Source organism: Python bivittatus, unplaced genomic scaffold, assembly GCF_059951505.1.
Source record: "Python bivittatus isolate LINGU-HERP-01145 unplaced genomic scaffold, Pbiv_v1 ctg000610_np1212, whole genome shotgun sequence".
Taxonomy (NCBI): domain Eukaryota; kingdom Metazoa; phylum Chordata; class Lepidosauria; order Squamata; family Pythonidae; genus Python; species Python bivittatus.
In genome coordinates, this window is record NW_028277088.1 from 5,414,826 (window position 1) to 5,427,788 (window position 12,963).

At 46.4% G+C, this 12,963-nt stretch overlaps 1 protein-coding gene across 5 annotated transcripts in view; it reads left to right on the forward strand.

Moving 5' to 3' along the window:
* Positions 1–10,286: 10,286 nt before the first annotated feature.
* LOC103066749 (sodium channel protein type 5 subunit alpha) overlaps positions 10,287–12,963 on the forward strand; it is a 287,467-nt gene continuing 284,790 nt past the window's right edge. For 2 of the 5 annotated variants that reach the window (XM_088150287.1, XM_088150288.1), the window contains exon 1: positions 10,287–10,519. Coding sequence is in view for 3 of the 5 variants with exons in the window: in XM_088150285.1 (XP_088006411.1) it covers positions 10,678–10,865 (188 nt within the window). In the remaining 2 variants the exon portion in view is untranslated. Of the gene's footprint in view, positions 10,520–10,584; positions 10,866–12,963 lie in introns of those variants that run through there. The other 3 variants (XM_088150283.1, XM_088150286.1, XM_088150285.1) reach the window with 2 other exon arrangements.

Sequence of the window (12,963 nt, forward strand, 5' to 3'; positions counted from 1 at the left end):
TTAATCCATCCCCTTTTAAAGTAAATGGCCATCATTGCATCCTGAGATAATTAATTTCAGGTTAAATGCTTTCTTTTGTCTGTTCTAAATCTCTTCCATTCAGATTCATTAGATGGCCGCTGGGCCTAGTGTTTGGAGAGAAGGAGCAAAACTTCCCCCTGCATATTTTTTCCAACCCATACATGATTTTATACACCTTAATGATATGCAATCCCCAGATGCCTTTTTCCTAAGCCAAAGGATCCCAATCATTCTAGCCTTTTCTCATAAGGAAAATGTTCTTGATAATTTTGGTGGCATTCTTCTGCACTTTAAACCTCTACTATACTGTATCCTCTTTCATATATGGCAACCAGAACTGTACTCCAGATGCAGATGTACCACAGATTTGTATAAGGCATTGCAGTGTTCACATTTTTATTTTCATTTCATTTCCTAAAGATCCCTACCATGGAATTTACCTTTCTCATAGCTGCTCCACCGTGCCTAAACATCTTCATTGAATTATCCACTCTCACCCCCACTTTTTCACTGGTAAGTTGCAGACAGCTCAGATTTCACCAGGGTATAGTTGGAATCAGGGTTTCTGGTCTCAGTGGGCATCACGTCAATCAATTTGAACTTTATTTGCCATTTGGGTGACCCTTCATCTAATTGCTCTTCACAATCACTGCAGATTTTCACTACCCTGAATGGTTTGGTATTGTCTGCAGACGTGGTTACCTCACTGCTTATCTCTATGTCAAGTTGATTTATGAACAAGTTAAAAAAAACACTGGTCTCAACACAGATCCTGGAGGGATTACACTTTTTGAGAAAACGGCTCATTTTTCCCCCTACTCTGCTTCTAATCTCTTAACCAGTCCATAAAGGGACAGGTCTTCTTTTCCTGTGACTGCTAAGTTTACTCAAGAGACTTTAATGAGGAACTTTGTCAAACTGATTGACTTCTAAAAATCCAAGTGTAAGTCAACAAGGTCATCTCCTTCAGATGCCTCTTGACACATTAAAAAAAAACTCTACAAAGTTGGTGAGGCAGGATTTACCTTTACAGAACCCATCCGTCAGAAAGAGCAAAAATCAGACGGAAAATTATACATATAGCTCTTTTGGATCAGTCAGTTTTAGATTCACTGTTGTTCTGAACTGATTTTTTAAAAATCCATTCTTCTGATCACCACAAAACTCATAGCGAAATCCATAAAATTAACTACTCATTGTGTGAAGAAGTACTTTGGTAGTCTGCCCTATCCAGTCAGTTTCACTGGCTAAATGTAAGCTCGAGTGTCGCAAGAGGAGATACTGTTTATTTTATTTGTATGACTCATGAACAGTTCGGAAATGGAGAGATAAAGAAAAAGAACATGTTGAGTCACTCATGGACTGACAACATGGAAAGCCTTTGATGTCTCCTCTCTGGAGCCTGTTTGTGACCTTTTCCATTCAGCACTGGTTCAGAAATGGTGAACTGGACTTCTGAGACATCAAATTCAGTTTGTCCTCCTTTTAATGTGCCTTTTTTTTTTTTTCTGAACCTTAAGAACCAGTTCCTGTTTCACTGATCAAGGTGTGGATCTTCCTCATTAACAATGTAGGTCTTACGAATCCATCTGATATTGAAATTGTTGATGTTTTCTAGGAAAATATCAAGGGAAACATGAAGTAAAGGGTTTTTCAGAATAATTGCCTACTTTATTAGAAGATGCTTGTTAAAGTTGTAGCACACTACATGAAATGTTTATATGCATGTCTGGATATCACAAACAGAGAATGTTCTGCGTAATTTCCTGACTATTTTCCCACAGTTCAGACATTCTGATTCCTAATACTGAAGAAGTCACCCTATGGTTTCAACTTCTAACAGGCTTGGGAATGTTAGATTTTTCCTATCCAAGAGTTGCACCTATCCTACACTGCAATCATCAGTAGAACAGATGCCTTTGAGCAAGTAGATATCTTGATGGAGAATTCTGGATATTATAGTTGAAAAAAAATGGAGCGCCTCCATCAGCAGATGGTGGTCCTATGGAATATCTATGGAATATCTAATTCTAGCTAAAGAATGTTCTACCTGAATTACAAAGTACAAGAACAATCATTTGCTGATGTCTGGAAGGTCTTTGTGCAGTCTGGTACTTGTTTTCAAGGAAAACGATTCTTCACAATGCAAGAGAAGGGTTTGATGCGCTCTTTCCCATTAAAACACAATTTCCAAGAATTCGAACAGGCTGACCAGCAGAAATTTAAAAATGCAAGGTGGCTGCTATGGATTTATGTATATGCTATGCTTGGTCAACAACTTCTAAAATAGCTTTCGTCTTCTTTTTATGTAGTGCAGTTTAAATAATGAAATAATAAAGCTAATGGATTTATAGGTAGGCCCAAACCCATCCCCTGAAGTTCAACCCTGCATCAGAAGTCAGTGTAAGAAGTGAAAAAGTCAATGAATAGTCCTAACCTCTAGTTCCAGTTAATCATATCCTGCTAATGTTTCTGGATCACATTCTTTGATAACCCACCATATTCCACCATCATTTGCTGGAAGCAAATTAGTCTCTGGGTCACTCTAGGCCAGTGTTTCTCATGGCTGGCTGGGGAATTCTGGGAGTTGAAGTCCAACCATCTTAAAGTTGCCAAGGTTGAGAAACACTTCTCTAGGTGGTCTCTCCATCTCCAGAGTAATAGCAGACGATTGGCACAAAAAAATTACTTAGGTAGCTCTGATGAAGAGTTTTGTCATGTTGGACTTATAACAAACCTTCCTACTTCAGCTAAGGAAGGTCATCTGAAGATAAGACAAAGCGATGTTCTATTCTTCATTGCGGCAACTTAAAATTGGTCATCAATATTTATAAAAAGTTTCAAGCAAACGAGATTGCTGTGAAGCAGAACTCAAGGCTTTCTAGTGTAAACTTCTCTAATAAGAAATTGGAACAAACAGTACGGAGATCCAAGCAGGGTAAGGAGAAGGAATATTTTCTTTCCATACAATATAGTCAAACTACACAATTTTGTTACTAAGCAACAGATCCATTCAGGTGCAACTTCAGTATTCCTGCATGGCCTTAAAATGGTGCTACAGGTTATGCTGCATTTCAACAGGCTAAGCTGGTCAACAGGTTGCCTAGCTAAGAACAAGTGAGTCCATGAATGTGTGTTGTGTGTGTCAAAAAAAACCAAGGCTGCAGCTGCAACTATCTGAGTGAAGTCCTCTCTGTTTATGTGCGTTGTAACACATGGGGGGAAAAAAGGATGGGGGTTGGCTCACACGGTCAAGGACATCATCTTGACTTTTTTCAACCCCCTGTGGATGTTCCTGGCTGAGAAAATGTCCACTTTCAGTTCCTATATTCCAACACTCAGTGAGCATGCTAAGAAAACATCAAGAAAAATAAATATTTAGTTGGTCAGAAAATAACTGGCATAGAAACAGAAAGAGCACATCTCTTCACAGGCTTTCTAAGCCTGTTTGGTCTACAACAGTGTTTCTCAACCTTGGCAGCTTGAGGATGGGTGGACTTCAACTCCCAGAATTCCCCAGCCAGCCATGCTGGCTGAGGAATTCTGGGAGTTGAAGTCCACACATCTTCAAGTTGCCAAGGCTGAGAAACATTGGTCTACAGGATCTTGGATGGTGATGGTTTTGGAATGAAAACTATTCCATTCTCAGAACTAGAGACAAGATCTCAGCTTCTTCCTTCCAAGCACGTGTCTGCTTTCCACATGCAGTGTTGCGATCTGGTCACAACAGTTAGACCGATTACAGTCAGAGACCTCACTGTTTTCAAAGGAACCTTTAAAAGACTTCTTGATATATAACGATTTGACTTTATCTTCAATCGCTAGGATGAAAACTCCATCCAAAAATGCACCAGGGGAAGAAGTGGTCAGTGTGACACAGCTTTCAGCGATGAATGAAAATAGGGTGGAGGAGGACAGAGAAAGAAACAATTTTTCTGAATAGCTATCCATGTGGTTAATTGGGACGATACTGAGATGTAGAGAGTACTTGAATACACAATAATTAACAATAATTAACCTGTGGGACCACTTGGCTGTACCGATGCATTTATGCTCTCCTGTGGGCCAGATTTATTCAGAAAATAAGTCACAGAGATGCGCAAAGCTTGGAGAAACATTCCAAGTATGCTTAGGAAATTAGAAGGCACAGGAAGACTTTACCGGCAATGAATACAGAAGGCATCTTCATTCTCTTCTCCGGAATGAAATAATGTGTTGCATCGCTGTGTGTGCGTTCTCCCCGCCTGCGGCACCGGTGGGTGTTTGCATGCCTCTGTGAGCCGGGTGGCATGGGGCAGGGTGCATACCCTCGCTCTGGGTCACATGATTTCCAAGGAGGCGGGCTTAGAATGGAGCAGTCGACAGCACTCCGAGGGGCTGGCCAAGGGCTTCTGCCATATGTCCAAGCGGGGAGGGGGGGATTTTTTCTGGAAGTTTTTCCCCTGCAACCCCTGGCTGGATCCACCCACTTGTGAACGCAAATCTTTCTTTGGCTGGCTCGTCCCTCCTGCTCCCTTTCTGGAGAGTTACCCAGCTGGTGGAGCCAGTCCCCTCCTCCTTGGAAACATGTCTTTCCAACATTTGTATTGTTGTACCCCACCCAGAGCGACTTCATGCAAGAGGGGCGGCTGTATAGATTTGATAAATAAATAAATAAATAAATAAATATTCCATTGAGTTGGGAAGAATAAAAGGGGGTGGGGGTGGGGGTGGGTTGCAACCCCTTTGCAACTTCTGGATATTTACTCCCCTGCTCTGAAAATAAGATTGTGGTAAACAAGGATGGTAGGAAGCATCATGAACATGTGTGTTGTGGCGGGGTGGTGGTATTGAATATTGCTCTCCAGTTTGGCTACTGATAAATGGATATGTTGGAATGGGTTAAGCCACCCCAACCATCTTGTGTGAAAGACCACAAGAGGTTCTCCAGATGTGCCACCCCACCTTTAAGCGGCTCAGAAAACATCAAGACAAACCTGGGCCGACTCAGCTGCAACTGCATGATCAAAGCCCTACGGGTCACACAGTCACAGCTACCATCTTGACCTTTTTGACCTTTGCGGACACTCCTGCTACTGCCTGTTATAAGGAAGGCTAGTAATTACTTTCTTGCAGCTGTTTGGGTTTTGGGGCAGTGTTGGGAAACTGACTGGGTCAGTTCCTCTTTACACAAACCTGTGTTGGTCCCAGATCCTACAGTGATCTCTCCCTATCTGATCTGGATTGCCCTCCTTGTGATCTTACCACAACATCAGGCTGTCAAATCCTTCATCGGTCATGAAACCCACATCTCAAGCTTGCCTACCTCACAGGGTTGTTGAGAAGATCAGGTTGGGTTGGAGAAAGAACAACGGACACACTCCCAAAGTAATTAGGAAGCAAGGGGGGGCTATAAGAAACAGACAAATAGATTCCATCCATTTGTACTATGGAACAAAAGAATAATATTAAAACAGGAATTTAAGAGGGGATTAAACAAAAATTAGAAAAAGAAGCCAGGGTAGAGATAAAGGGGAAAAAGAGGGATTAAAAGAAATAAGAACCAGAACACAGAAGAGATAATTAAATTAGCCACACGGGTTGCAATGTTTGATTGGCCCTTGAAGCATCATGTGCTACGATCGGATTAATTCCTGCATGAACTGACTATACACCACCCACTGAAGACCTCTAGCTACCAAAACGAGCAATATTCTCTTTGGCCAGCAGAGGGGGGTGTCGCCTTAACTGTGAAGCTGATGCCACACTCATCCCCTCTCTTGCTAAGTTGGGAAATCCAACCCACACTGATTTCCAGATGTGCAATTGCATCCCAACACATCTGGAGAGTACCAGGTTGGGGAAAAGGTATTCTAGTCTGTGCAACTCTGCAAACAGCAAGGAAGTAATTGAAAAGTGTGTGCGTGTGGGGGTATTATGGGACATGTTTTATGACCTAGGTCCAACCATAGAACGGCTGGAAGGTCATTTTGCCTCTTGAGCTCAACCCCAGCACTTGCAAAGGATGTCAGGATCCCAAAACTACGATCTGCTGTGCAGGGCTACACTCAAGAAGGCAGTAAGACAGTGTTTTCCAAACTTGGCCACTTTAAGATGAGTGGACTTCAACTCCCAGAATTCCCCAGCCAGCATGGCTGGCTGGGGAATTCTGGGAGTTGAAGTCCACTCATCTTAAAGTGGCCAAGTTTGGAAAACACTGCAGTAAAACAAGCCCATGTGGTCAAGGTGTAAAGCAAGAGATTGAAGACCATCTGAATTGCCAAGTTTTCAACCAGCCTTGGCATATTAGCCGTCTGATTTGCTGTGATGGGCAGCATTTAAAAGGAAACCGTGGGGCTCCTTTTAACACAACACAAGGGGAGCACAGTCTAACTGAAGCCCATCAACCAAGGGGCTCTATTTAGCCTTCTCAAAATCGCCAAGCCAAAGGACCCTCTTTTTCTGCACTCCTTGGGCAGGGGCAGATGAATGCCACCTTCTGGAGGGCAGAGAATCCCAAGAGTTGACTCTTTGGCAGCTGATGTTGGAAAAGTCACCCAACTTGGGCTTCTTCATTCTTTTTCTCTGATCTGCCCGACTGTAGCCAGCCTTATTCTCAACTCCTCTCGTTGGGTTGTAAATGTCACCCTCACTTGGTTTCTGGCTTCAAGTCAACTGTGGGAGCTGTGCAATGGCTCTCTGCCAGCCCCGAATGTGAAATGTGGGCGATCTCTCTCTTATTAGCTCCGGTGATACAAATGGCTTGTTACTGTCCCTTGAGGAAGGATGGTTCCTGGGTTTTAATTAACAGAATAAGGCTTAAATAACCGTATCATATCTCCCTGGAGATGCCATGAAAGAAGGCTATAGTTTCCTGATCAGCCTTATCGCAACAGAAAGCAAACCACATCGCGCTAACAGAAAAGGAGGTCACCTTCCTTGGCTCCATCCTTGCTTCCTTTTTTGAGTCCACATTTTTCAGCACAAGGTGCATTTGAAGTGGCAAGAGAAAGAAGGAGGCGAAGACTGTTCCCAAAGTGCCACAAATGATTTATTATTATCCAATGATTTATTTCTGCCCCGTATGTTCCTGAACAAACCTTCTTTCATCAGGGGGCATGGTTGTGATCACCCTGTGAAAGTAAACTCTGCATTTTGCACTTTTCATTTCTCTCCCTCTCAGGTTTGCATCTGATAAAATTGCACAGTTCAAATTTTGTCAAACGGAGGAGGAGGAGGAGGTGAAGGAGGAGAAGAAGAAAGAGAAGGAGAAGGAGAGGAGGAGGAGGAGGAGGAGGAGGAGAAGGAGAAGGAGAAGGAGAAGGAGAAGGAGAAGGAGAAGGAGAAGGAGAAGGAGAAGGAGAAGAAGAAGAAGAAGAAGAAGAAGAAGAAGAAGAAGAAGAAGAAGAAGAAGAAGAAGAAGAAGAAGAAGAAGAAGAAGAAGAAGAAGAAAGAAGAAGAAGAAGAAGAGCCAAAGTAGAACCAGGATGGTGCAGTAGTGAAGATGTTGGGCTGGCAATGGGGAGATCCAGGTTCAAGTCCCCCCTCAGCCAAAAAAGCTCCCTGGATGACTTTGGATTAGTGCCTCTCTCTCGGCCCAATCTACCTCACAGGGTTATTGTGTGGGGAAAAAGAAGAGGAAAGAGCACTACATATGTCATCTTGAGCTCCTGAACGAAAGGTGGGACCTAAATCTAACAATTTGTGAACACATTAAACAAACTAGTAGAAAACAAATTAGCAATGGCACCTGGAATGTTTCCTGTCATAATATTGCCAACAATGCTCCAAAGAGCTCCAGAAAAGTCCAGAGTTCACTGGGCTTGTGGAAGATCTAGATTTAATGGTGAGCCATGGTATTTACTTTCTGTTGTGATCAGTTGGTTCCAGGGGCTCTTCCTGAATTGCAGTGAGAGGGAACGTCAGTGCAATTTTTATGGGCAGAGTCTGGTGCTTTGGTGAAGGGGTAAGCAAAAGGCATAGAGCAGTGTTTCTCAGCCTTGGCAACTTTAAGATTTGAGAGCTTCAACTTCCAGAATGGGAATTGAAGTCCATACAGATAGAAAGAATAATGATCCTTTTGAACTTGGGTGTTGGAGAAGACTCCTGCCCATCTCCCCCAATGGGAGATGCCATAGACAGGCAAGAAAACAACAAATGGATCATTGAACCAATCAACCCAGAGTTCTCACTCGAAACACAAATGATCAGGCTCAAATTATCACATTTTGGACACATTGTATGAAGACCCAGCTCTCTGGAGAAGGCTGTAATGCCAGGAAATGTGGAAGGAAAGAGAAGATGACTGTCAGCAACGTGGATGGACTCACAGTGGTGACGAATGCATCACTGGAAGATCTGAAGGACCAACACATTGGTCTGGGGACAGACTGTCAGGGAGAAAATCTATGTGGTTGCTAAGAGTTGACACTGACTTGACAGCACATGATCATTCTGGCAAGGGATCTGTGTCAATGTTCCGTCTTGCATTGCACAATCTTTTCTCATGGACTCCCTTGCTACCTCGCCTGCAATTCTGGAATGTTGCCAGCTGGCCCTCCTCCTCTTAGGGTTTTTCAGTTTCTTGGCACTGGGAAGGAGGGAACATACAGCCCTGGAAAACGTCAGAAGTGGGAGAGATACATTTTTTCTTTTTTCCCCGGAGAAATCGTAAGTTCCAGTTTTCTGCCCACAAATTTGATGGAGAACTGTAAAAAAAAAAAAAAAATCTCTTCTGCCTGGATCAAGTCTAACTTCCCTATGAAAAGCAAGCTGGTAGTTCTGAAGGCTAAATCTTCTCAGAGGAAAATCTGAAAAAAGTCACTTTGGCTGCAATCTTGTATAAGCTGAACTCAGCCGGGGATTACGTCTGATTGATTGATTGATTACATGCCATCAAGTTGTTGTTGACTCTTAGCAACCACATAGATAGATTTTCTCCATGAGGGATTACATCTAAGGGGTTATGTAATTTGCTTTGCTCTTGAATCTAGCACGGGAACTGGTGTATCCCCAGGAATCTTCAGTCTTACAGCTTTTGGCCTAGCTTAACTTCTGGTGATCCTATGGATATACCTAGTTTTCTTAGCAGCATTTTATCATTTATCATTACCTTCTTCTGGGAAGTTTAGACTGGGAACTTCCTGGTGGTCCCCTATCCAAGGACTAAGCAGAATCAGCCTGCTTAGCTTTTCAGGATGAGGCAAGGCCTGTTCAGTTGTTGGCAGTTGCCTTGTTCCAGGTTGTTTTTGGAGTCTAGCCTACAGCTGGCATTTCCTGGTGATTCCCCTTCCCATCCAAGAATTAATCAGGCCTGAGTCTGTTTATCTTCCCCAAACCAGACAAGATTTACCTGTTAATGAATGAATTTGGCCACACGGTAGGAAGCGTGAGGGTTGCAAAAAGCGGAGAAGCAAATGAAAGCAAAGAAACCCTTCGCTTTAGCCTGCTTTGATAAGACCTGTGGACTGCTATTGCGTCCAGTTCTGGTGACCCTGAAAAGGCTTCAGAGAAACTGGAGCAGGTCCTAAGAGGGGCAATAAGGAAATTCAAGGAACTTGGATAAGAGTTTTGTGGAGAAGGAGGGAAGGAACTGGGAATGGGTTTGGGGGTGGGGGGGAGAAGAGAGTCCTATTCAAGTAAGTGAAGGGCTGTCGCCCAGAAGCAGAGCATGGCCGGCTGACCTTCCTACTCAGCAGCCACAGAACTGGTGCTTTTAAATTACAGGTTGTCATTCAACGCGAGGAGCGACGGGCGAACAGTCGCCTGCCGCCTGTCGCCCGCGCCGTAACGGAGTGGAAGGGCGAGGAAAAGCTTCCACGGGGCGCCGGCGCCGGAGCCGCCAATCCGCTCCCCGCGCGGGGACTCCCGGATAACGCGGCCGAGTTCAGGGCGCTGCCAGCCCGCGCGCCGGCAGGAGCGGGCTCGATCCCGCCGCCCCGCCTTGCTCGGGAGGAGGCTCTGCGCGCAGGCGGGCGGGCGGGCGGGCTCCGGAGCCCCGAGCGGCGCGCGCCGCCCCACCCCCGGCGCCTCTCCTGCGGCCCCCAAAGTTTTCGCCGGCGCTTGGCGTTCCCGCTTCTCCCGGGCGGGCGGGCGGGCAGAGGAGCAGGCCGGGCGGGCGCCGCCGGCGAGAGGCCGCCAGGGGCCGCTGCCTCCCAGCTGCAGCGCCGCCGGAGCGCTCGGGGTGCCCGGCGAAGGGGGCGGCGGGTGGGCGGGCGGGCGGACGGACGGGCAGGGCGCAGAAAGAGCGCGGCGCGCAGGAGGCGGCGCGTGCGGAGCTCCCCGCCTCTCTCCCCTGGCTTGGACCGAGCCAGCGAGCGAGCAGCCAGGCAGTCCGACGGCCGGCCGGTTGGTCTCTCGGCATCCCCCGGGGAGGGGCGGCCCGCCTTCCAGCATGCCGGGGGCCAGAGGCGCGGCGGGGAGCGGAGGGGCTGCTTAGCGCTTTGGAACTATTGGCCCGGGCTGGCGAAAGTCGCCCACCCCCTGGACGCCCGCCTGGCTTAGGCGGGGGAGGAACGCGGTAAGTGGGGGCTTGTTCGCCGGAGGGGAGACCTTCCCTGGCGGGGCAGAGGGCGCGTCTCGGCGGAGCGGGAAGACCCGAGACGGCGGCCTCGCCGCGGCGCTCCCCGGGTCCTCTCCCGGCCGATTCAAAAGTTTGCTCCGGAGGCGATCAAGTTAATGCCTCCTTTTCTCTTCTGTTCTTTTCGGGGGAAACGCGCTGCCGGGTTTTCTAAGTTGGCGGGAGGGAAGGAAGCCTCCTGGGCGGATTTAAGGTCGGCGTTGAAGTCCGAGTCGCCTGCGGAAGAGGAGAACGCGGTCGATCCCGAGGAATCCTTCTCCGCGAGGTCTCCGACCCAACGGAAAATGTAGGGGTTGCAAATAAGACGGCGAAGTTTGAATCTCTCGCCCGTTGATCGAGTGGGTTCCAGAGACGAAGCCATTTACCATGAAAGAGGGAGGGAAGGGAAGACTTTAATATGGGTTTAATCGACGACCGTGGAAAATTAAGATGCTACCTCGCCCTTCTTCGCCAGGGTAGGAATTGAACCTTCTGGGCCGCCTCCACAAACGGCGCGTTTAATTCATTTATTGCTCTTTTTCGTTGTCTAAAGACGTTGCTCAGAATCTGAAGCTCTGTAATAAGGAGTCTTGCGCCTTCCTGAGATTCAGGCTGGTTAAGGTTACCTCGCCCCCACAATAATTTTCATTAGGATCACGGCCAATTTGGGGGATCACCGTTCTGGGGTGAATATGAATGGGTAAATAGAGGAGCCTTTTCCTTCCGCACCAGAATGCTGTCGGAGTGCATTGAAACATGGGGGTGGAAATAAAGAGGACTTCAGATTTTGTTTTATTTTCTTGAAGATGGAAACTGAGCGGCCAGCGGGAAGGCGACTGACCTTTTGTTAAAACCTGAGCAACAGGTTTAGAGGCTCCCCTCCCCCAAATGGTTTGAGCAGAAGTGTCTTATGGAAGAAATCTAGGAAATTTTGGCGTAGGCTTTTCATGCCTCCTTTAACCCTTCCTTCCCCCCCACCCCCACCCCCGCCTTCTCCTTTTTTTTTGAGTCGAGTTTTAAAAAGCCGAAGGATCCAGCTTGGCTCCCTGCAAGATTGATGAGTAACTCCCGAAAGACAGGGCATGTAGCGGAATAAACACTGCAGGATCCAAAGAGGATTTGTCAACACTAAAAATAAACAGACCCACAAATGTCTTCAACAGGCACATGTCCAGTTTCAACAATATTTCAAGAATGATGCGGGCAGAATTTGCTGCTGGCGCTTTCTATTTTTTTATTTTTAAAACCCCGGGCTCTCTCCTTGGTGCTGAAACCCGCTCGCCAGTTGCCTCTTCGGAAGCCAAGGACCGACCGAGACCTCTGCCTGTGCCCGTCCCCGACCTAACCTGGCGTGAATGAAAGAGAAAGTATTGGGGGGTGGGGGGAGGTGGGGAGGAAGAAGGCGAATGTTTCCGAACACGTACGAGCTGACCCGTGTTTGGGCCTGGGTGAAGATGGAGCTCCGGAGGGAAATAGCTCAAAGGTCAATGGGGTGTGGAGGACCCAGGATGGTAGAGCAAGAGTTGGTGTTGCAGAACAAAGGGGTAGCTTAATTTCTGGGGAAGTTGAAGCACAGCAGCTCTGGGTTGAGATGGGGAGAAATAGCTGGTTCTGGGGGGGGGCTTTGCTTGGCAAAAGAAGAAAGGAAAATCCTTGGTGCCGATGGATCGTGGGTGCCCCTGGAAGGCCAAACAAGGTTTATGTGGCATTTTCAAGGCCACATTGCAAATTGGGTAGGGCCAGGACTTATTTGGGGAGGGAGTCTCAAGGGTTTAAATGGGCCTTTTAATCTCTGTAGGATTTAAAGCATGCATTTTGAAAGTCAACCTCCCAACGTCCCTCCAAATACTTCCCAAATGCACCATTTATTTTGGGCCGATCCACTCTGGATCCCAGGCCACACTTTTTTCACCCTTGCTGTGGAAGATGATGGTTGTTTTTCTTGTTCTTCCTCTTCCTCCTTTTCTAATCCTGTACACATCCTACCCTGTTTATTTAGGCAACCAGTTTTTATTACAAAGCACACTGAAGTACTGGCCTGGGTGGGAGTTGTGATATTTTTAGAACTGCGCATGAAAAGATTTCAGCATGAAGAACCTGAATTTGTTCAACCTGGCAGGTCAGAGTTAATGCGAAAAATAATATTGACTCACATGATCCTGAACTCAAGAGATAATTACATGTACATTTTTATAAGGGAAATATGTGGTTTTTCCCCTTCTTTCCCCTTTCCCCATTCCCCATTTTTGTTTCTAATATTCAGCAAATGATCAGCTAACGTAATGTCTTTTCTCTTGGATGTACCTAACATTTCGGGGAACCCAAGGAAGAAGCCAGGGAGAATAAAAATGAGAAGTACTGTGTGAGCCATTGGTTGTGCTTCTCTGTGCATGTTTGCATCCTTT